General features: G+C 36.7%; 4 protein-coding genes across 6 annotated transcripts; 3 read left to right on the plus strand and 1 right to left on the minus strand.

Moving 5' to 3' along the window:
• Positions 1-3,778: 3,778 nt before the first annotated feature.
• On the plus strand, positions 3,779-4,624 carry LOC113306444. The gene has a single exon (XM_026555381.1). It carries the CDS (start codon positions 3,779-3,781, stop codon positions 4,622-4,624), a length of 846 nt encoding a protein of 281 aa, XP_026411166.1.
• A 232-nt stretch (positions 4,625-4,856) lies between these two features.
• Positions 4,857-8,411, minus strand: LOC113301135. Its single transcript, XM_026549901.1, has 3 exons — positions 8,229-8,411; positions 8,024-8,139; positions 4,857-5,143 (listed from the first exon to the last, which is right to left on the minus strand). Exons 1-3 carry the CDS (start codon positions 8,396-8,398, stop codon positions 5,124-5,126), a joined length of 306 nt encoding a protein of 101 aa, XP_026405686.1. The 5' UTR covers positions 8,399-8,411; the 3' UTR covers positions 4,857-5,123.
• A 234-nt stretch (positions 8,412-8,645) lies between these two features.
• On the plus strand, positions 8,646-9,509 carry LOC113306445 (F-box protein At5g07610-like). Its single transcript, XM_026555382.1, has one exon. It carries the CDS (start codon positions 8,646-8,648, stop codon positions 9,507-9,509), a length of 864 nt encoding a protein of 287 aa, XP_026411167.1.
• Positions 9,510-10,882: 1,373 nt separating this feature from the next.
• LOC113303935 (F-box protein At5g07610-like) lies at positions 10,883-14,833 on the plus strand. 3 transcript variants are annotated; one of them, XM_026553015.1, is made up of 4 exons: positions 10,883-12,046; positions 12,195-12,260; positions 13,274-13,554; positions 14,455-14,833. In XM_026553015.1, the coding sequence occupies exons 1-2, from the start codon at positions 11,048-11,050 to the stop codon at positions 12,225-12,227; spliced, it is 1,032 nt and encodes a 343-aa protein (XP_026408800.1). In that variant the 5' UTR covers positions 10,883-11,047; the 3' UTR covers positions 12,228-12,260; positions 13,274-13,554; positions 14,455-14,833. The 3 variants fall into 3 exon arrangements, with proteins under 3 accessions (XP_026408800.1, XP_026408799.1, XP_026408798.1); XM_026553014.1 differs by having other exon boundaries at positions 10,883-12,321; XM_026553013.1 differs by having other exon boundaries at positions 10,883-12,260; positions 14,455-14,830.
• The last annotated feature ends 8,768 nt before the right edge of the window (positions 14,834-23,601 follow it).

The raw sequence follows: 23,601 nt of genomic DNA on the forward strand, positions 1-23,601 counted from the left end.
TTTCTTGATCCCTGGTTTGTAGACAGTGGTGCTACACACCATATTTGCAATTCTTTAAAGTTTTTTACTTCTTATATGCCTGTCACTTCCTTAATTCAAATGCAATTACCAGATGGTTCCTTCTCTGTGGTTAAGCACATTGGTGAGGTGGTTTTTCCCCTACGCTAAAACTTTCCAATGTGCACCATATTCCAAGTTTCAAGTTTAATCTTATTTCTATCAGTCAATTGACTCGTCAATCCAACTGTGTTGCTTATTTCTTTGAACACATTTGTTTATTTCAGGACCGAGTCACACTGAGAGTGATTGGTCGGGCTAGTCTCATCTCTGGATTATATCATCTTCAATTTCATCAACAGCAGCAAACATCGCCTACTGCCTTATGTAATAAAGCCACCTTAGATGTCTGGCACTGTCGGCTAGGTCATCCTAGCCTAGAACGTTTTAAATTTCTTTGTCGTAATTTTGATTATATTCATTCAAGTAATTCTTCCTTATGTGATGTTTTTCCCATGGCCAAACAAAGTCGATTATCTTTTCCTAAGAATAAAATTTCTTCCAAACGTTGTTTTGAGTTAATTCATTGTGATATCTGGGGACCTTTTTCGACACCCTATTCTAATGGTGCACGTTATTTCTTAACCATTGTAGATGATTTTTCTCGTTGCACATCGGTTTTTCTCATGCAAACAAAGTCTGAAACTCTTACTTTCATCAAATTATTTACTAACTTTGTTGCAACCCAATATGCACATCATATTTCCCACATCTCCACTGGTACCACAGTACCCTACTTGCCTCTGTTGCAACGTTTCCAGTCAGACAATGGGACTGAGTTTTTATCTCAGGCTATCCAGACTTGGTTTGCTGATCGGGGCATTCATCTCCAACGCAGTTGTGTGTCCACTCCTCAACAAAATGGAGTTGTTGAACGTAAACATCGCCATTTACTCAATGTGGCTAGAGCCCTTCGTTTTCAAGCACATCTTCCCATTGATTATTGGGGAGAATGTGTTTTAACGGCTGCCTATTTGATTAACAAAATGCCTACTCCAATTCTTTCACACAAAAATCCTTACGAAATTCTACTTGGCAAGTTACCCACTTATCGTCACTTGAGAGTATTTGGTTGCTTGTGTTTTTCCAGGAATACAAACGTTTCCTCCAAATTTGATCCCAGGGCAATTCCTGGTGTATTTATGGGTTACCCACGTAACCATAAAGGCTACATTCTCTTAAACCTTGAAACCAAATCTCTTTTTGTTTCCAGAGATGTCGTTTTTCATGAACAATATTTTCCTTTTAAAGATGCACAGCTTCCTTCTAATGATTTTTTACAATCTTCTCCACCATAAGAGGTTTACTATGATGATTTACCCACAACATCTCCTACCACGACGGGATTTCCCCCTATATCAACTCATTCTCCTCATACTAATGCTGCTACTCCCATATCTTCTACCAGTTCTCCTTCCAGTTCATCCTCCATCCCGCCTTCTAGTCATACAGATTTTGTACCCCCTACTGTGTCTGATGCAGAGCACTTACCACGACGATCCACTAGACAATCTCACCCTCCAGCTCATCTGCGAGATTATATTTGCTCAGTTAAACCAGGTATTTCCAATACGCTTTATCCTATTACCAATTATATTTCTTTTGACAAATTCACCCCGCAACATCGTGCTTTCCTCTCATCTGTCATTACCAATGAGGAACCACGTACATTTACGGAGGCCATCAAACTTCCAGAATGGCGTGATGCCATCGTTAAAGAACACACTGCGCTCTTGGATACTAACACTTTCACCATCACTACTCTTCCGCCTGGAAAATATGCCATCGGCTGTAAATGGGTTTTTAAACTCAAATATCGTCCAGATGGCACAATCAAACGTCATAAAGCACGACTTGTTGCTAAAGGGTACACACAACAGGAGGGCATTGATTTCCATGATACTTTTGCTCCTGTTGCTAAACTCGTCACAGTACGTGTCTTATTATCTATTGCTGTTATTCACCATTGGTATTTGCATCAACTGGATGTCAATAATGCCTTCTTACAAGGTGATCTTAATGAAGACATCTACATGAAACTCCCTCCTGGATTTCAGAAAAAGGGAGATACTCATGTCTATAAGCTCAATAAATCTCTTTACGGACTTAAGCAAGCATCTCGTCAGTGGTTTGCTAAGTTCTCTACATTCTTACTTCATGAAGGTTTTATTCAATCTCGAGCTGATTACTCCCTCTTCACCTATCATTCAGTTACCACTTCTGTTTATGTTTTAGTCTACGTTGATGATATTATCATCACAGGTAATAATGATTCTGCTATTCACAACATGAAGCAAAAGCTTGCATCTCAATTTTCACTTAAAGATCTTGGTCGTCTGCAATATTTTTTAGGCATTGAAGTTTCCCGTTCTCCCAAGGGTCTCTTTCTTTGTCAACGCAAATACATTCTTGATATTGTTAATGATTCTGGCCTTTTAGGTGCTAAGGTTTATCCTTCTCCAATGGAACAACATCTTAAGCTTCTGCCAACTTCAGGTGATCTTCTCCCTGATCCTAGTGTCTATCGTCGCCTTATTGTCCGGCTTCTCTACCTACAGGTCACTCGACCTGATATCACTTACTCTGTGAATTATCTATGCCAGTTTATGCAGCAACCCCGTTCTACTCATTTGGAAGCTGCACATCGCGTTGTCCGTTATCTTAAGGGCACCGTCAGTCATGGTATTTTTCTCTCCGCCAGTAGCTCTCTCACTCTTGTTGGTTATACTGACTCGGATTGGGAAGGTTGCCCAACTACTCGGCGTTCCACGACTGGCTATTTCACAATGCTTGGAGATAGTCCTATCTCTTGGAAATCCAAGAAACAACCCACAATCTCACTTTCCTCTGCTGAAGCAGAATACAGAGCATTAGCCAGACTAACTTCTGAGCTACAATGGCTCCATTACTTATTTACTGATCTTCGTATTTGTCTTCCTCAGCCCATTCCAGTTTATTGTGATAATCAGGCTGCGATTCACATTTCTGAAAATCCAGTGTTTCATGAACGGACTAAACACATCGAAATTGACTGCTATTTTGTTCGAGAAAATCTTCTCTCTGGTCTCATCAAACCAACTCATATTCCATCAGCAGCTCAATTAGCTGACCTCTTCACGAAACCACTTGGAGTGGATCATTTTAAATGTCTTGCAGGCAAATTAGGCATTCGGCCTCACACTCCTCCCGCTCTAACTTGAGTGGGGGTATTGGATATGTATCCATGATATGACGGATCCACACAATGTACCACGCCAGTGGTACAGCCGTGACCAAGACAAAGTCACCAATAAAGCTGTGACCAAGACACAGTCGTCTATATTGTTGCCAGTCTTCAGCTAGGATCGAGTCTTACGATAAACAACCCTGTAATCTAGTTTGTTTCTGTTGCATTCTTCCTCATTCTCTGTAAAATTGTTATTGTAAATACTCAATGAAAGATCATAGAGTCTACACAATTGTGAGACTATTCATAACCATATCTAGATTCTAAGATCTACGGATACTCTACAGACTACCCGTTAAGTCTTTGATCAAGTTCAGCTGTGTATCTAAGGTATGGTTTAATTTAATCAATAAAGATCAACAATTCTACAAATTTCACTTTGTTGAATCACAGAAGAAACCAATTCTTGTTTTTAATTTTCTAGACCCCTGTGGTACCAAGTACTTCTTGGAGAAACAACATGGTTGCCTACGAAAAATAACAACTCTAGAAAACATGCGATGTAATCATACCATTGGGCATTCTAATGGTTTAGTTTGTTACCTTCGAGGCAAGGATTTATTTACTTATACTCCATCTTCTCCGTGGACTTATTTTTCACTAGAGATTTGTAACCCTAGTAGGCTAGAAAAATTAATCATTGCGTCTCGTATTCAAGTTCATTATGATATATGTGGGTTTCAGTTTGGATACAACATATTGAACAGTGAGTATAAGGTGATGTGTATCGCGAATTATAAGGATGAATATGAGTACTTAATCTATACAGTGGGAAGTACTCAACCATGGAGAAAGATTAAAAACCCATGGCTAAAACATCGTCCGATTTATGATGTTTTGAGTGGCGAGTGGGCGTGCCGGCCCATCTCCTGTAATGGAACTCTCTTTTATTGTATGATAAAAGAAGAAAATGTGGAGGAAAAAACCCGTGTTTTGGTATCGTTTGATCTTACTGATGAGCAGTTTCAAGAGATTAAACCTCCAAGTGAAGAATTTGTTGGGTATTTGGATGAGGGCGATTTCTATCATTTGGAGTATAAAGGATGTTTCTGTTGTGCAATCATGAAGCAGTTCGATCCTTTTAATGGTAAGGTTGATCTACATATACTTAAAGACGCAATTAAACATGTTTGGTTCAGGGAAACCGTCAACTTCAATATTTCTTCAGAATTTGGCAGTACTACTATCATTGCTGGGTGTCGTAATATTATGTGTTTTTCTGACCAGGTAATTCTTGATTGGAGGTTGCGTAATGAACAAAACAATCATGTTATGCTATTATACAATGTACTCACAAAAGAATTCTTTAAAAACCTTAGCAATGGCGTCGACTATCGATAGAAATACAAGAGATGGATTGATCAAGGAATATAAGAAGTCGCCTTCTCTTCGTAATATACCGTACTTATTTAAAGAAACACCACCAAATAAGTCGGCAGTGTTTTCTTTTTATGATTCTCTAAATTCAGTAGAAGAGATTTTTATCTAGTTCAATATTTCAGGATTGTTTGATGGATAGTGGAGCTTGTCATTTGTTATTTTTTATTATTTTGCATCATAAAAATGATTTACCTGATTGTTAATAGATTTCATTCTGAAGCAGCTTTCACATACTGTGCCACAAAAAAATCTAGAACCTCTTGTCACTGGCAGATTCAAAACAAATACAGAAATACTTGGAAGGAATCACAGACTCCCAGTAAAAATTTATGAAAACTTTGCATTCAAAAGTATTAAAAAACATCCATCAAGACAAAAGTCAGCCAGGGTCCTAAACTGAAAGTCTTTCGCGGAAACAGAAAAGTCTGCGAGGTTCGAGACCAATAGATATGTAATGCCGTCATAAAGGCATTGAGTTGCCTGCAACAGGGTAAAGAGACATAGATTAGAAGATAGCATAAAATTATAGCAACAGATAGCTCATACTCAACTAGTCACCTTTTTGGGGTTTTCTCTTTAAATGTTTCAAATGCAATAGCCAATAACAACAATTAACAGCCTACAACAAAATAAACCAGTTTTTACTAAGCATGTTATGACTCTTATAAGAAACGGTATTCAGAATTTCAGACCCTCATTTTATGGATACAGGATCGAACTGGACCACTGCCCTTCACTACTAATGATCTAACATGTCAAGAAAAACCCACTAATCACTAATTCACGGGAACATATAGCAGTATGTGCATCTATTCCAGAAGAACGTTGAATATTCATGTACAAGTACAACATCGATGCTATGCCTTAAAAAAGCAAGGACCAGGGTATTGCTTACCAAGAACATCTCCAGGAAAGCTGTGTAATCTAGATAGTGTCTTTCTAGAGTAGACAGCATTGGTAGTGAGCAAGTTTGTTTGTTGTCTAAGAGCTCGCAAGCTATTCTACTTGACACAAATATGCAATTGATATTAAGTATTATTTTTTTGCAATTTTTATAATTACAGGGTAAATCATTGAAGTGATGAATGTTTAGTAACTTTCCACAGACACTTCTCAAGGAATAGCTAGTGATATCGGCTCTCTACATGTAAAAATTAAAAAGCCAAAAAGTCTTTAGGAAATCAACTCCGGGTTTACCATCCACAAACATTTCCAAGAGATTCAATTGATTGGGTACTTACCCCTTGTAGATAGTCAACAAGGAAAAATGGATCTCCAAGAGACCCTCTACCGTGGCTGAATGGAATAGCCAGTAGGACTTGTCTCTCCACATATGGAGAATCAATCTCAGTAATTATTTTTTATTTCTTGAATGTATATTTGGAAGGTGAAAACCTTCGTAATCAATCATCCAAGGGATTATCAGGATTTTATTATAGAAAAAGTCAGAAATGCTAGTTATCGTTTTATGGATAAAGCTCTTAGACCTAAATAGTCTCCTGGACCTAAAAAAATGAATAAAGCTCTTGAGAAACAAAGATACTCTAGAAAGGAGACATCATGGCGATGCTCTTAGAAGTCAGGATCCAAGTAATCGATACAAACACATGTAGTTTGCATTGAGCCTACAAATACAAGGCAAGGCAAGACAGGTGCTATATGCTTCATTTGTTCATGGAATGCAAAAGCACCCAAAATGAGAACTGCAATCAAAGCTTAGCTTACTAGTTCATACAACGTTAAGCTATTTGTCTTCGTTTGCAAATTTGTTTGTTTTCTAAGAGCCCACTAACTATTATACTTGACACAAATATGCATTCGACACTCTCATTGTTCAATGGATAAATCATTGAAGTAAATTTAGAAAAATTCTCAACTCTCACACACACTTCTCTAGGAATGCTAGTGAGGTCCGGTCTCTACATGTACAAAACCCACTCACTACTGAATTGAGCCATAGTAGAAAATCTCTAGGAAATCAACTTCAGATTTGCCATCCCACAAACATTTCCAAGAGATTCACTACATAGGTTACTTACCCGTTGTAGAGAGTCAACAGGGGAAAATAGATCTCCAAGAGAGCCATTACTGTGGCTCAATACAATAGCCAGTAGGACTTGTCTGTCCACATATAAAGAGTCAATCTCAGTAACTATTTCCTTTAATATATACTGTGTAATTCTATATGAACAGGGGTTTTGGACCACCCCAAAACCGTCCACTCACTAAGAGTGGGCCCCGCTTCCCAGGATCTGCAAAGGGGCGGGGTCTTTGGGGCCCAATCTTTGTGAATGGGCGGTTTTGGGGTAGTCCAAAGCCACGGTTCATATAGAATTTTTTGAAATATATTTGGAAGGTGAAATCCTTCTAAAACAATGATTCATTTGTTTATCAACACTTAATTATAAAAAAGTCAAAAAATGGCCAATTAGCGTTTAGTCTCTTAGACATCAGAAAACGAATAAAGCTCTTTAAACACAAAGATTCTCTAGAAAAGAGCTATCATGGAGATGCTTTAAAAAGGCAGTATCCGAGTCATCGACCAAGCAATACAAACACATCAAAAGTTGTTTTTAGCCACCAACTAATGTAATGTTGTTTGCGTTGAGCCTACACAAGGCAAATTGGTTGCAACATAGTTCATTTGTTCATGCAATGCAAAAGCACCCAAAATGATAATTGCAATCAAACCTTAGCTTAGCTTCCTAATCCTACAACAGTAAGGTATTTGTCTTCATTTCTCATTTGGTAGACTTTCATACAAATCAGATGTCCAGGTCGATTACTGATACCCAAAAACCACCTCTAACAATAGAGTTTTGCAACAAACTAAAGACGAAGAAACGCAGAGGCATTATACTGTTAAACTAGTCTGATCTACACATAACCTATAACCTACATTTGATATCGAGGAGGAACTGGTAGATAAACTGTAAAGAAGCATTTCAGGTTTGCTACTTGTCCTTGATTACGAAAAAAAGTCAACAATTCATACAGTTCTAAACATAATGTTTCTGAGCCTAATGTATCTAATGTACTACAGAGCTTCCCTTACTTGCTGCAGCTCCGTTTCCTTGTACCTATGTTGCTGAAGTATGAAGCATGTTTGACACCGGCATTCACCTATTCTAATATCATTTTTCAGACCCCGGGACTTAGGAGCAAAGATGAACATCATGCAGGGCAATTACGCTTACTAGACCTCTTTTTCTCGATGTCAAAGTGTGTGTGACAGTGTGTTATTGTGCTTTAAGCTAAACCCAATAAACATACCCCCATCCCACTTAAACCCATTACCCGCATTCATGAATCGACCAATAAAATCAAAAAAAAAATTCAAGAAAATAAGATAAAACATACCTTGAGGAATCAACCCCCAGCTCTGAGATTCGCTTGAAAGTATTGATTGTAATCTAGCTGAAGCAATTGCACTATGCAATGGCATCATTGACATTAAGCTCCCTAATACTGGTAACCTACATAAAATACAAATTTAAGTAAATTTAACAGCCCCAAAAAAAGAGGAAAAAAAATTGAAAAAAATCTATATAAATAAAAATTTGACCTTGAATTTCTAGAGATGCGATTCATGGAATCAGAAATTTGAGACTTAGAAGCAGAAGAAAAAGCCGTTTTCAGTGGTGATGATGAAATTGAAGGTTTATTTTGGAGTTTGGATGAGAGTGACGGAGATCGAAGTGATAATCTCGAGAGAAAAATCCTTGAAGCAGCCATTTTCTTTTTCTTTTTTGTTTCACTACAGAAAGGGTTTAAGACGAAGAAGAATTAAAAACCCCAAAAATCATTTAAGAGGACCAAAAACTAATAAGTATATTTATATCAGGGTGTAATTGACCTTACATGACTCGGATGAAGACTACTGAGTTGACTCACTTGACTTTCTTCCGTGTACCGGTGTACATATATTCCCCAAAACGAAACCGGGGTTAAAAACTTAAAACAGAGCTGCATAATTTTCACGATGAATTCAATATCTCGTTCTTCTTCATCGTCATCGGATATTATAGGCAACAATGTTGATCTCTTTACACGGGTTCTGTTGTGTTTACCAGTAAAACCTTTGCTCGTATTTAAATCCGTATCGAAACAATGGTTTTCGGGTATATCTTATCCACTTTTCATTAAACAACATACTCAAAAACAGAACCTACGTTCATTAATGATGCAGACAGCATCAAAAATCCCAACATTCGAGTTCATATCTCTAGATGGATCATCATCGTCATCTGTCTCCTTCGGAACCCTAGATTTTCTTAGAGCAAGGATTCAGCAATCTTGCAATGGCCTGTTGTGTTGCAGTAGCCATAATAAAGATAACGAAATCTTCACCTATTACATCTGCAATCCAGCGACGAAGAAATATCGCAGAATTGTTGATTTTACAGTTGATATGGCCAAAGGAAAAGGTTTCGAAATGCTTGTGAGTGTCAGTTTGGCTTATGATCCGCTCAAATCACCTAATTACAAAGCTATTTGTGTTTGGAAGATGTCACCTGAACAATGTATTCGTTGGTCGTACCGAATTGAGATATACTCATCTGAGACTGATTCTTGGAAGCTCTGTGGAGATGTTTTTTTCCTACCTCCTTGTATTATCAATACAAGTGGAGTATATTGGAATGGTTCATTGCATTGGGTCGACACTTGGGATCACGAGAATCATATTTGTTTCAATGTTGATCAAGAATTAAGAAGTGGAATGCCGCCGTGTAGTTCTCTTGTATACTCAACGGCGTATTCGGTTGTCGAATACTTTGGGGAGTGTAGAGGTCGGTTACATCATATTTCAAGGTATGGGCATCCGCAGGTTGCATGTATTATTTGACATCTTAGAGATGAAGACTGACTACACGGGATGGATAAAGAACTTCCGTGTTAATACCCCAGAATTCCCATATCCAGTGCTGCTAAGTGGATTTTGTGTATTGCATACGGAAGAAGTTGGAGACTCATTTAGGTTGGTATTGAAGATACAAGATCAAGTTATCTCTTATGATCTACGTGAAAGGAGCTTCGCGGATTTTTATAAATTTGCATCAAAGACTTGGGAAAAGATTCCTCGGCGGGATAGTTCTTATCAGTACATTGAGACACTCGCTTCTGTTTGATTATGTTATTTTTGTTCCCCATCATTACTTTGAACAAGGTATGAACCCTGATGACTTCTAACATTTCATTATTAAAAATCTAGTTTAAAACTTCAAATTGTGTTGGGGTAAGTCACAGTAGGCATGGTTGTGCAGATTTGATTAGTTGGTAACTGCTAACTTTTTTCCTGGAACTCTGAAAACGCGCCACACATGTCTTGGACGGTTAGGACATGCCAAACTCGGTTACAAAGCCTCTTTGTAGCCGTCTCTAACTTTATCACACTTGATCACACGCTTTGGCATGCTTGTGATGCACCCACACTCGCATATGGCACTTAAGCTCAAGTTCCGCAACATCACAACGTGCAACTCTGGCTATGCTAATGTTTGGCATGCTCGTGCAACTCAGCTTGCACTCTTGCCATACCTTCAACATTGATTACGCTTCACTCACTCTTGGCCTCTGCCAAGCATTTGGCATTGGTAATGCAACATGCTACCATGTCTGCCAAGTACATGCCACTTGCATACTTAGCTTATTTGGATGCCAACATCCAAATACCATGCCACTTGAGTCTTGACTTGCTTAGTTCAGCTTCATGCTTCATAAGCATCACTTGCATCTCGTTTGGCGAGCAATAATCACCAATGGCGTGTTTGGCATCGCCATTGATGCACATGCACAGTCCAAGCCTTGGCCAAAGCTTAGGATCATGCCAAAGTCATTCCATGACTTTACATCTCATCCTTTATTCCTTCCTTGAGCTTGGCTAACTCTGAATAAGGATATACAACACTATCGCATAATGTTGCATATGTCAAGTAACCTTTCTTGTCTCGGCCATGCTTGGCGTTACATTATCGGATCATGCAGCTCCATCTTCCAGGTTACAAATTCCGTAACGCGACGTAATTGTGCGCCACTATGCAGGCCGGTCATAGATAGGGAGCAGAGGGGGAGTACATCAGGGCGTGGAATAGCATTTCCGCATCTTTTTGACTAGGGAATTGTCAACAGGGGTGGGTGAGCATAACATCTTCATTTTATAAAATGAAACCAGGCTAAAATTTATAGAATCAGAAAATTTAAAATTGGGGCTTAGAGAAAATGAAGGTATAGGGGTTTCTCAGTACTCACCAAACATCAAGAAGTTTTTTCATTTGGAGATCCATTAGCTTCAATTCGATTTCAGGTAGTGATGAAACAGAGTTGTGTAATTGCAAGCTGAATCCAATTTCAGGTAATGATGAAACAGAGCTGATTAATTTCAAGATGAAATCACTATTTCGTTCTTCTTCATCATCGTCTACTGTTATAGGTAACGATATTGATATCTTTACTCAGATTTTGTTGTGTTTATCAGTAAAACCACTGCTCGTATTTAAATCCGTATCGAAACAATGGTATTCGGTTATATCTGATCCAATTTTTATTAAAAAACATACTCAAAGACAATACCCACATTCAGTAATGGTGGAGACAGAAACAAATAACCCAAAATTCGAATTCGTATCCCTAGATGGATCATCATCGTTTGTCCCCTTTGAAACCCTAGATTTTTTCAGTGATCTTATTATAAAGATAAAACAATCTTGCAATGGTCTGTTGTGTTGCTTTAGCTATGAGGATTACGGAAACTGCACCTATTACATCTGCAATCCATCGACGAAGCAATATCGCAGAATTGTTGATTTTGGATTTGATATGGCAAAAGAAAAAGGTTTCGTAATGCCTTTGAGTGTTAGTTTGGCTTATGAACCGCTCAAGTCTCGTCATTACAAAGTTATTTGCGTTTGGATGATGCCACTGGAACAATCTACTCCTCGGCTTCGTGCTTGTCAAATTGAGATATACTCGTCTGAAACTGATTCTTGGAAGCTGTCTGGAGATGTTTTCTTTGTATCTTATAGTATTACGAATAAAAGTGGAGTGTATTGTAATGGTTCATTGCACTGGATCGATTCTTCGAAACTGGAGAATCATATTTGTTTCAACATCGATCAAGAATTAAGAACTGGTATGCCACCATACCGTTCTCTTCTTTATTCAGAAAAGAGATCGAATGTTGAATACTTTGGGGAGTGTAGGGGTCGATTACATCTTATTTCAGATTGTGTTTTGGAATCTATTTATGATATTTTGGAGATGAAGACTGACTACACGGGATGGATAAAGAAATTTCGTGTTAATGTCCGAGAGTTCCCATATCCAGTGGTGTCGGGTGGATTTTGTGTGTTGCATGTTGAAGAAGTAGGAGAATCATTTATGTTGGTATTGAGGATACGAGATCAAGTTATTTCTTGTAATCTACGTGAAATGAGCTTCAAGGATCTTTATAAATTTGCACCACTGACTTGGGAAAAGATTTCCCAGGATAGTTCTTATCAGTACATTGAGACACTTGCTTTTGTTTGATCAGGTTACATACTTTTGTTCTCCACGGTTACTTTGAGGTCAATTTGAAAATTGCAGCAAAGGGACGAAGGTACGAACCTTGAGAACTTCTTATAGTTCCTTGTTAAAAAACCAAGTTTAAATTGTGTTGGGTAAGTCACTGTTGGCATATTTGTGTAGATTTAATTAGTTGGAAAATTGGTTTGCTTTAGGCTAGTTTGACCTAGAATATATGATATTAAGAACATGTTGTAACGGGTTATATTGTATTTGTAGCCTAAGCACATTAGTTATCTTTACAGAAATCAAGTAATGCTCATGGTACACATTTCCAGCCTTACACACAATGCACTGAAAATACTTCATTCTGAAGGATTAGTTGATGGACAATGTGGTTTGCGTATGATTTTTTGTTATTCTGGCTTACATGTTATTAGTTTGTATTGTCTTTTCTCTCTGAATTTTAGGGTTAATCCTTGAAACTGATTCTCTAATAGACTACTGAAATTACACCAAGTAAATGAAAGTTGCTTGCTTTATGATGAAGCAAAATCACTTACATATTCAAAAGTGTGCCATGCTGTTCATGTTTCATTTCCGCTGACGTCCTTGGGAGGGTTACTTTTGATCTTCATGGATAAGATTCAAGGAATTGTTATTTCTGCTGTCACAGAAATTTTTGGGCAAAAAAGAAAATTGAATAAAACCTCAAATTAGTATCTTCTTAGTTTGGCATTAGCATACTGATCGATAATCTCAATTTTACTTTGGCAATCTATTTTGCTTGTATTGAAATAACAGCATGCAGTCACAAAAAGTGGGTCATTCATGCACTGTGTGAGTTCCCACAACCACATGAGTTTTCATTCTGTTACGGTGTTGCTTATAGTAAAAACAATTTACAGGAGGGTATCAACATCTTTTCAGTAAATTTCTAGCAACTTTCATAGTTTTTTAGTGGTAATGAACACAGAAGGATCACTGGTTATTCTCAAAACTACAAATTAAGATGAAAACAACATTAGAATTCTCAACAGAATCATTTCTCCTTGCAAATCGTGTTTTTAGCTCAATATGACGTTATGTGCTCAATTTTCTTTTCAGATCAATTGGCATCGGGGTTCAGCATTGCGTAGTTCCTCGCAAATACATCTTTTCAGCTCAATTTGACTTTTTAAGAGCTCAATTTTTTTCTTCTGCCTGCTCAATTTGGCGCCGGAGTTCAGCATTTCAAAGCTTCTTGATCTTTGCCTTTAGAATCTCACATTTCTTCTTCGAAAACATACTTCGAAATTGGCGGTGGTTTGGCTTAAGCTGTCGTTTCAGATGGAATACCATCATTACTTTGAGCTTGATGTGAAGGGATATTGCAGGAAAGGGACAAGGTATGAACCCTGAGGACTTCTAACATTTCCTTGTTAAAAATCTAGTAAAAATTCGTGTTGGCTAAAGTCACAGCAGGCATGGTTGTATAGATTTGATTAGTTGGTATAGATGGTTTGCTTTAAGGCTAGTTTGACATAGAATATAGGATACTAATGAACTTATCGTAACGAGTTATACTGTGTTTTGTAGCCTAAGCGCATTGGTTATCTGTATAAAATCAAGTAATGCTCATGATACATATATAGGCCTGTGCACAATGTACTGAATATACTTCATTCAGAAAGACAATTGCGTATAATTTTTTGTATTCGGGCTTACGCAACGCAAGTTTGTATTGTTTTTCCTCTCAGAATATTCGGGGTAGTCCTTGAAACTGACCCCATTACACCAAGTAATGCTTATGAATAAAACAACCATTACAATTTACAAGAGAGTTATCAACCTCTCTTTTCAGTAAACTTCTAGCAACTTTTCAAGTTTTTTGGGTTGTAACGAAATGTTTAAGAACACATTAATCATATGAATCAGTTCAACTATTATTCATATTTTAGTACTTCTTACATTCTTGGACTTGGTTCACCTAAATAAGCAGTCGACAGATATTCCAACAAGAACCTCTGCACTACATAAGCCATTAGTCATGGCCATAATATTTATATGTATAATTACTACAATTAGTAGTTACTACTTACCTATTTGATCCAGAAGGATCACTGGTTATTCTTAACACCCCAAATTAAGCTGATGAAAAACAACATTAGAAATTTTAACAGAATCTGAAACCAATTGCCAACGTTTTCAGATAAGATGGAAATGTTAGCTTTATTTGCTCGTACATTGTTCTTCGCGTATCTTCTTTTCAGCTCAATTTGATGATTTGCACTCGATCTTCTTTTCAGCTCGATTTGCCGTCGGGGTTCAGCATTGCGTAGTTCCTTGCAAATACACTTTTTCAGCTCAATTTGATGTTTTAACAGCTCAATCTGACGTCTATCCAGCTCAATTCGGCGTAGGAGTTCAGCATTTCGGAGCTCATTTATGTTTGCCGCCTTTAGAATCTCACATTTCTTCTTCAAAAGCATTCTTCTGAATTGGCGGCTTCGCTTAAGCTGTCGTTTCAGATGAAATGCCATCCTTTTGTTAGCAGAGATAATTTAAGATAATGAAATATCTATCATATTATTGAGCAAGTACAATTATGAACGTTCCAATAAGATTATGTTTTTATAATTGGATACATGAAAGAGACTTCTGCACAAAAGTCTAAAATTTGTGGTTTTCACATTAATACTCAGATTATTATTCGTGCACATAATTGGAGTTGTAGAATACTAGAGTATTTGAGCTGCAGGCAATAACCTAGAGTGCCTTTCAAGTATATCTGGTTTGATAGTTGAAGTCCGGGAACTTAGTATGCATACCCGTATGCGTACCGGCTTTAAAATTCAAGTCCGGGAATTTAACTGAGTTTAGTCATGTACGACAGTATGCGTACTCGTTCGCATACTGGCGAACCCAGGCCAAGTAAGGATACTTAGGTATGCGTACTCGTTTGCATACTTGAGTGAGTTAAGTTCTAAAATCGGTTTGTTCATGAACAAATACATTTATATAATAAAGAATGCAATCTTTTGAAAATAGTGGCTATAATGTTCATGAATTGATTCGAGTGAATCAAAATCGATTTTGCTTCAATTGTGTCGTGTATACTTCAATGAGAATATAAACAATTGAACAACTATATAACTAGTTTAATTTGAGTCATTTGAACTAGTTGTGATTAAAATAAACAAGGTTGATATGAAAGTGTTCATATGGCTAACTTTGGTTAACTGTTGTTGAGGCAACTATGTGTACACGTTTAGGTACAGTTACTCATATCTAAATGAAGTCACATTTCATTTGTGTATAACAAGCTAAGTTCAATCTAACGTTTGAAACATATTAGTTTGACTCTAATCAGGTTTTCATCTAACGGTGAATATTGAATGCTTTGTTACCAAGGTAACATTGATTGCAAACCTTGATTTGAAGACTATATAAGGGAGAACTCTAGCAACTGGGAAACCTAAGCCCCGACACCTCCTGTGTGATACTAGTTGCGACTAGAGTCGATTCTCCTTTAACCTAGATTTTTCCTAAAACCATTATAGGCTAACGACTTGAAGACTTCATTGGGATTCTGAATCCAGACTCAACTATTTTCTCTGTAGTTGCGTGTTCTGATATTACTTTGTTCTATCGTATTGAGTACTATCTTCTCTAAGATTTGCTCGAGATTTAATCTCCGATAGGTAAGATAAAAAGTATTCACAAACATCTTCGTCTCATTATTTGTGATTCCACAATATCTTGTTTCGCTACCATACGATTAAGATCATTGTGAGGCGATTGATATTATTAGGATGTTCTTTGGGAATATAAGTCCGGTGTATCAATTGGTTCTTGTTCACCTTGATTTATCAAAAGACGGAACAAAAACTTGTAGGTATTTCTGTGGGAGACAGAGTTGTCTATTCAATAGACTTTTCTGTGTGAGACAGATTTTTTTATCAAATATTCCACTTTGGATCGTAGAAACTCTTAGTTGTGGGTGAGATCAGCTAAGGGAATCAAGTGCATAGAATCCGGCGTGGTTCAAGAAGCGTAAGGAACGCGACTGTACCTTAATCAGCGTGAGATTGGTTAGGGATCAACTACATTCCAGTCTGAAGTTAACTTGTAGTAGGCTAGAGTCTGTAACGACTTAATATAGTTTGGTGTTAAAATCTGGACTAGGTCTCGGGTTTTTTCTGCATTTACGGTTTCCTCGTTAACAAAATTTTTGGTGTCTGTGTTATTTATTCCGCATTATATTTTTATATAATTGAAATATTACAGGTTGTGCGTAGTTCAATCAATGAGATAATCCAACCTTTGGTTTTTAATATAAATTGATTGACACTTGAAAATTGGTCTTTGGTACCGTTCAAGCTATTTATCATATTGATCCGGCTTACGCATTCCTATCTGTTCGATTGCAGATTGATTTGAGAAATAGAGATGTAACTCTTGGATGTATTTTCCTTGATTGATTCTGACTGTCTAGTTGATTCTCTAGAAAATATATTGGAGTTAATCCATACAGATTTTCTAAACGAAATATTGGTTGTGTTTGTTAGACCCCCCGCTTTTTCAATTGATATCAGAGCAGGCAAACACGCTAAGACCTCATAAGTCTGTGTTTGTAGGAATCTGATTATTATGGACGAGTCTATCTCTAATAATGTACCGGTTCAGAAATTACCAGATGTATTTCAAATCTTGGATTCACCTGAGAGAACGTTCATATCTAAGTCAATATTTAAACATTCTCTTGATATAGAAACTGTTGTTGGGAAACACGCCTAGAAGAACAGTTGGATGAACATTCTGATGAAGGTGATTCGGATATTGATAGAGATGTTGATGAGGAAGTCTCAGAATATTTTAAGGTTTTGAATTCGTTGGAAAAGAAGAAGATGAGAACTTTTCATGTCACACCTCTTCTGACACTTCTCTGTCGATAAAACAAGAAATTAAAAAGGATTTACGGAGGTTTTTGTGTTTTGAATCGCTCTTGCGAATCGATCCTTAAAGATTCTGAGGAAAACCTGAGTATATTGTCACTTGAATGTGATAATATTTATCAAAAATACTTCTTGTTGGAGGAGAAACTTGTTAAAACTGAAACAAGGATTAACTCTCAGCAAGCAAGTTTTGATGACAGGGAAAACGCTTATCTCGCTCGAGAAAAATACCCTGAGGCTGATTTAGCTGATGCTCTTGGTAAAATAAAGATGTTGGAAGATGACTTGAAAAAGTTCAATACTAGTTCAAGCAAATTAACATTATGCAACGAGCAAGTAAAAATCATCGTGATACACGAGTATTGGGCTATAAGGGAATGGATGCTCCAAGTACTAGCAAAGAGGTAAAATTTGTCAAGGCTAGTGTTTCTTATCAACAAAAGGTTTTCACTGATGGCAAAAGTGAAATTTCTTCACTGGCAGTTAAGGTTCGAAAAACAAAAGTATATCAACATCCAAAAACAGCACAGATGAATCTGGGTAAGAACGTTCCTTATATTTGTCATTATTGCGGAAACAAAGGTCACCTGGAAAGGAGATGTCGTTTTCGTATAAGGAATGAGAAATTTCATGATGTTCTTGTTTTTGCATCACAAGAAGTTGTGAAACCAAGATCTTATGATAAGGCTAATCCTCTTAACATTACAGGTTGTAATCCAACCTTTAGGCAAAGGAATCAGTACTGTGATAAACCTAGATTTTCCTATAAACGTCATACGAATCCTTTTCACAATTGTAATAGTTATCAAAAGGATAACTTTGTAAAGACAAAGACAAGATCTGATGCTCCAAATTGGAGAAAGACTAAATTGCAAAAGAATAGTCAATCCAATTCTCTTCCGAGAATTCTAGAAGAGAGTAATCGGAAAAAGGGTACGGTTGTTCCTAAACACACTCAGAAGTGGATACCAAAGGAAGTCAATGATGCTTTGAGTGTGAACAGGAATGATCTCCGAGAAAATTCCATGACTATGGAGAAGGCAATATCCATGATGTTGGAACTTAGAAATTTCTTTGGAAAGATGGATTTGGATGTGAAAGGTTCTAAAAGCGATCTCTTTCATGATAATCCAAAAGTGAAACGGAATAAGCCAAAACCTACTGATGGTGAAAAATCCATAGTTGCGAAAAAGTTTGTTTCAGTCACTTGTGGTGAGCAAGACCTTGTTCACCTCAACACAACTTTATTGTGTTGTAAGTGCATCCTCACCAAGGAATGCCCTGTTATGTATATGGTGAGGGAAGCACGAGAATTGGGGCGCACATATTGTGTTTAGTATGATTTTGAATATTTGGTAAGGCCATAGAATCCGATTGAATTCCTCTAAAAATGTATGTCTATAAACTTAAGAAAGATTTATTTTCGTTTATTATTTTCTTAAAGTACTTATAATGATCCATGTACCTTGTGTATCGTTCATGTCTACCTAACTTGATTTGTGTTTAAGGTTCTTAAATGTTTAGGCTTGAAAATTAGTAGTTCGGGATATTTGGCCTTCATGGTACACATACCAGGTATGCATACCATCATTTAAAATTAAAATCCAGGGACTTCAGTTCGCATACTAGTTTGCAAACTTCTCCAGTTCACGAAATCCCGTTTTCAAACCCGTATGCAAACTTTTTATGTCTTCGGTATTTGATAAAAAGCTTGTTTTGGACGTAACTTCTTCATCCGAACTCGGAATGACCTAATTCTTTTTGCATTCTCTTACTCTTTGAATTATATTTAAAATGGTGATAGTAATTCCTGAATTTGGATGAGTTAAGGTTGTTATTTGTCCCGTCTCTTATTTTGAGTCGTTTGCTCCGTTTCGTCGCACTTGTTCTACTTCTCTTGGACTTGGGCACATGGATTCTTGGAGTAATTTTCTTCTAAGATCATTTGTAGATTTTACAAGAATGATGTTGGTGAATCACAAAAAAAAGGAAGTTCAAGAATGGGCAGTAGCACGCATTGCTATATGATTTTTGAATGTTCATAATCATCTTATGTGAATGTATGGTCTTTAATGACTTTGTATGTTCTTCTTTGTTAAGAAAATCTTTTTATACGCCTTTGGTAGCTATTCTTGGTGTAAATTCGTGCGAAAAAGATTGATTCTACTCTCTAAGGACAAATCAGCTTGTATGTGCATTATGGGTTTGTCTTGATGTCTAGGAAACTTCTTATGAGAATTTATTCTTGTGTTTTTAAGAAGGATAACTAGGGTTTGGAATAGCATTTATTGTGATTTCACATAGCTATTGCCAACGATTTTCATCTTGCAATGTTTTTAGATTTATTTATTTAAATTCTAAAGTTTATTTGGAAGATGATTTTGCAGTATTAATCTTTATTGCAAATAATGTTATGGGATATGTGTGTTTACGTCCATGAACTGTGATTGTCCCATATATGTAAAAAATTAAGTCTATTATGTCATTATGCAAATATTGATGGAAAATATAATAAACTTTTGGATTGCAAATATTAAGTTTATTATATCATTATGCAAATATTGATGAAAAATAGAATGAATCTTTGAATATTCCGCAGTATTGATCTTTTCCTGATCCACTTCTATGTGAAAGTACTGTACGGCTCCGTAAGTTTTCTTATATTGAGCATTTCCGATTTAATTAATCAGTAAGGTTCCTTTGTGGTTAGTTTAATTGAGTTTTCTGGATACAAATTCATGTTTTCATGTAATTTGTTAATGTCCAAAGAAATCCTTTTTTTCGTGCAGAAGTAAGGTCGCTCTTGTTGTTCTTTCGGGAATGACATTTTATGGAGGAGAGTTCTTAATTAAACTTGTGCTTAATTGTCAAATCGTTGTGGGGAGTGCAGCTGTGGAATATTGTAGTAGTTTTCTTGTATCTTTATAAACTCCTTGATGAATACACTAAGTTTCGACTATGTGAAATCATCAAAACAAAGTTGATATGTTCTCTTTTAGTCATGAAGTATTTATATGAGAATTTCATTATAATCCCACTCGTAACTTTGCCAATTTATATTGACAAAAAGGAAGAGAATTAATATGTAGTGTACACTAAAAATACATATGGTTTACAGATCATTATGTAAAGTGGAGTGGTTTTCATTGTGAGATGAAGTATTGACTAAGGAGAAGTGATACATATCACCATAGTGTTATTGTCAAAGTTGTGATACAATTGAACTTTGATGTTGTGTAATAATATTATGACAATGTACAACAATAATTAAGAACAATGGTTTTCTTATTGTTATGGCTACGGATGTTCAACAACTATGATGCTGAGTTGAACACGTACGGAATCACTAGAGTACTTGGAAGTGACGAAGATTTCGAGTAATGTTGAAGAACCAAGGAAATCAGGCATTTGGATGAGAAGCTAATTTATTTATTTATTTTTTTATCCATATGTATTGATAGTTTTGTCATTTTGACAAATGAGGAGATTTTTAGAGCACTGATCGGTCGAACTCGCAAGCGTTGCTATCTCAAGATTGTTTGTCAAGTTTAGTTTCCAAAACTATAAGTCTTGATTTCTAGTTTACTTATAGCTACGTCTCGGATTAGGATAGAATGTTTAGTTGATCTTTAGACTTCACGACGTTCATCGATTGAAGACGAAGAACTACTAGGGGGAGCTTGTGGAACTTCATCAATGTTGGTAAGCTTTCGATTTAACCAATTTCATCTTTATTCTTGACGAAAGTCAAAAGATGATCATGAGAAAATTGCATGCTAACATCTTACATGATTTGTGTGAGACAATCATTTTATGTAGACTCGGAATGTTTCATATTGATCTATTGATCACTTGAAAATTGCTTTGAAGCTAAAAGTTTGTGTGAGACAGCTATTCCCGTCTTCCAAGAATGTTTCAATGATTAACATGGAGTTTAGAACGATTAACCATTGATTGGATATAACACAGTATGCGTTCTTGTATGCTAATTTTTGCAAGTTATTCCAAGTACGGGAACCATAGTATGCATACCCGTATGCGTAATGGTTTGATAATTGAAGTCCGGGAACTTAGTATGCATACCCGTATGCGTACCGGCTTAAAATTTCAAGTCCGGGAATTCAACTGAGTTTGGTCATGTACGATAGTATGCGTACCCGTTTTCATACTTGAGTGGTTTAAGTTCTAAAATTGGTTTTTTCATGAAAAAAATACAATTATATAATAAGAAATGCAATCTTTTGCAAATAGTGGCTATAATATTCATGAATTGATTCGAGTGAATCAAAATCGATTTTCGGCAGTGGGAAAAATCGAGGGAACGACGGAGATCTAGGCTGGAATATATGTTCTGGATCCAAGGACAGCTCCAATTTAAGGTGGTGGTATTGTAATACCCCGATATTCGGAAGTGGCTGGCTAAATGGAATATAAGTAATGATTTGTCCTTTCCTAAAACCGAGGCCTTTTCAGCACAATTGGCTTCAGAGTTGGAAGAAAACTCAGCAGTTAAGTGTGATCGGATGAGAGTAATCCAGGGACGGGTGACCATTTAGGAAGTTACTACTGGATTACCTCAGCGATGCCTGTTGAAAACCCCACACTGCTGGATAACCGCAGTGGCTAAGTGGGGACATTATCGCTGGAGGGATGGGTCATTACATTACTTTGTCTCTGTAAAGCTGGATGAGACCAACTATATAAAGTTGTATGAGACCAACTACTTATTATGGAAAAACCATATGAAGTCTATCTTGATTAATGCGGATCTATTTGGGTTTATAAATGGAAGTTTTGCACCTCCTTTACCATCTATCCGCGTTGGAGAAACAGAGGTTTTTAATCCTACATATATCAAATGGAGAAAATGGGATAGAAATATCATGAGTTTCCTCAATGGTTCCTTTTCTCCTTAAGTTTCTTCTATTTTTCTTGGTCTCTCTACAAAAACTTCTCAGATCAGTTTGCGGCTAGAAAAACAATGCTTAGGAACCAACTATATATAACATTAAAAGAGACTCTCCTTTTTTGTCCTAATATTTGCACCGTATTAAGGAAATCACTGATTCTTTGAATGCTATTGAAAATGTGGGGGTACCAAAATACACCATAATGTTTTTCTTAGGAAACCTATATGGACAAACTTAAATATAATTTTGAGAGTTCAACTTAATGAATCTCAATAAAGGAATAATATTTAAAGTTATGTCACTTTCTCCCACAATCAGAAAGTTTACAAAGATAAGTCTGTGAACCTGATTTACGTGTGAGAGTACTTTGACGATTCCAAAGATCAATATCCAAGAATCAATCAAGTCGTATCCGACAAACAAGGATGGGTGTATCTACTTTGATTGATTAACGTATAACCTGTGATATTTCAATTATAAATATAAACAATATAATGCGGAAAAGAAATAACAGAGACACCATAAATTTTGTTAACGAGGAAACCGCACAAATGTAGAAAAACCTCGGGACCCAGTCCAGATTAAACACCAAACTGTATTAAGTCACTACAGACACTAGCCTACTACCAATCAACTTCGGACTGGAATGTAGTTGAGATCGAATTAAACCCTCACAACAATTCAGATACATTCGTTTTCCTTACGCCTCTTGAATACCAGCAGGACTCCGCGCAATTGATTCCCTTAGCTGACGTACTTTACAGCCTAAGAGTTGCTTCAACTCAATTGAAGACTGTAAACCAATATTCCTCCCACAGATAAGCTTATAAGGTGATTTTCTTTTTGATCGTGGATCAAGGTGAGACTGGAAATCGATAGCAATAGACAAAGTGTAGCTAACCTCAAAATTTGTACTTATGCTTCCAGAAGAGCAGCCTAGATTATTATTCACCTCACAAGTATTAAGCTAAGATAGCTTTGGAACCAAGCAAACAATATCCACTGTTGGATGCATCTTTGGAATGTGATTGACATATCAAGATATACACTCCAGTTAGGATGAATCGTCACCGAAAAATGTACAAATATATTGTTCATAAACGGTTAGCACAAACTAGCCGATTGAACTATAAGCTTAATCATTTATAAACACTTAAGCCTTTAAGTCTGAATCACAACTAATGTGATCAATCATGCCTCTATAGTGTTCTTAGAGATTTACTCAAATGCTAATTATCTCACAGAAATAATTTTATGTGCATCTGAAAATATTTGACAAGGCAAGTACGTTTACCAGGTACGTGTACTCAACCTTGTTCGTGACTATATTTGTTATGGTATATGTACCGGGTATGTGTAACCTTAAGATGAATATAAGTTCCGGAAAATACATGGATTTTCAGGTTTGCGTATCGGTTATGGATAATAGATACCACACAATTTCAAAACCAACAGTTTTTTTTAGGTATGCATACTAGGTTTGCATACCATTCCAGGTTCACAGGCTTTTTTTGGTATGGATACCGGGTATGCGTACCACTACGTCGCTGCCGAACTATAGCTACGCCGGTACGTGTACTGGGTACAT

The sequence above is a fragment of the Papaver somniferum genome, chromosome 8, assembly GCF_003573695.1.
Source record: "Papaver somniferum cultivar HN1 chromosome 8, ASM357369v1, whole genome shotgun sequence".
Classification (NCBI taxonomy): domain Eukaryota; kingdom Viridiplantae; phylum Streptophyta; class Magnoliopsida; order Ranunculales; family Papaveraceae; genus Papaver; species Papaver somniferum.

What these genes read in the sequence shown, in the direction of transcription:
- LOC113306444 (XM_026555381.1), top strand. Translation starts at nt 3,779, where the DNA reads ATGCGATGTAATCATACCATTGGGCATTCTAATGGTTTAGTTTGTTAC.
- LOC113301135 (XM_026549901.1), bottom strand. Translation starts at nt 8,398, where the DNA reads ATGGCTGCTTCAAGGATTTTTCTCTCGAGATTATCACTTCGATCTCCG. An exon ending in CGCATCTCTAGAAATTCAAG is followed by an intron (nt 8,140 to 8,228) that starts GTCAAATTTTTA and finishes TATTTTATGTAG; the next exon opens with GTTACCAGTATTAGGGAGCT. An exon ending in CTGGGGGTTGATTCCTCAAG is followed by an intron (nt 5,144 to 8,023) that starts GTATGTTTTATC and finishes ACCCTGTTGCAG; the next exon opens with GCAACTCAATGCCTTTATGA.
- LOC113306445 (XM_026555382.1), top strand. Translation starts at nt 8,646, where the DNA reads ATGAATTCAATATCTCGTTCTTCTTCATCGTCATCGGATATTATAGGC.
- LOC113303935 (XM_026553014.1), top strand. Translation starts at nt 11,048, where the DNA reads ATGAAATCACTATTTCGTTCTTCTTCATCATCGTCTACTGTTATAGGT.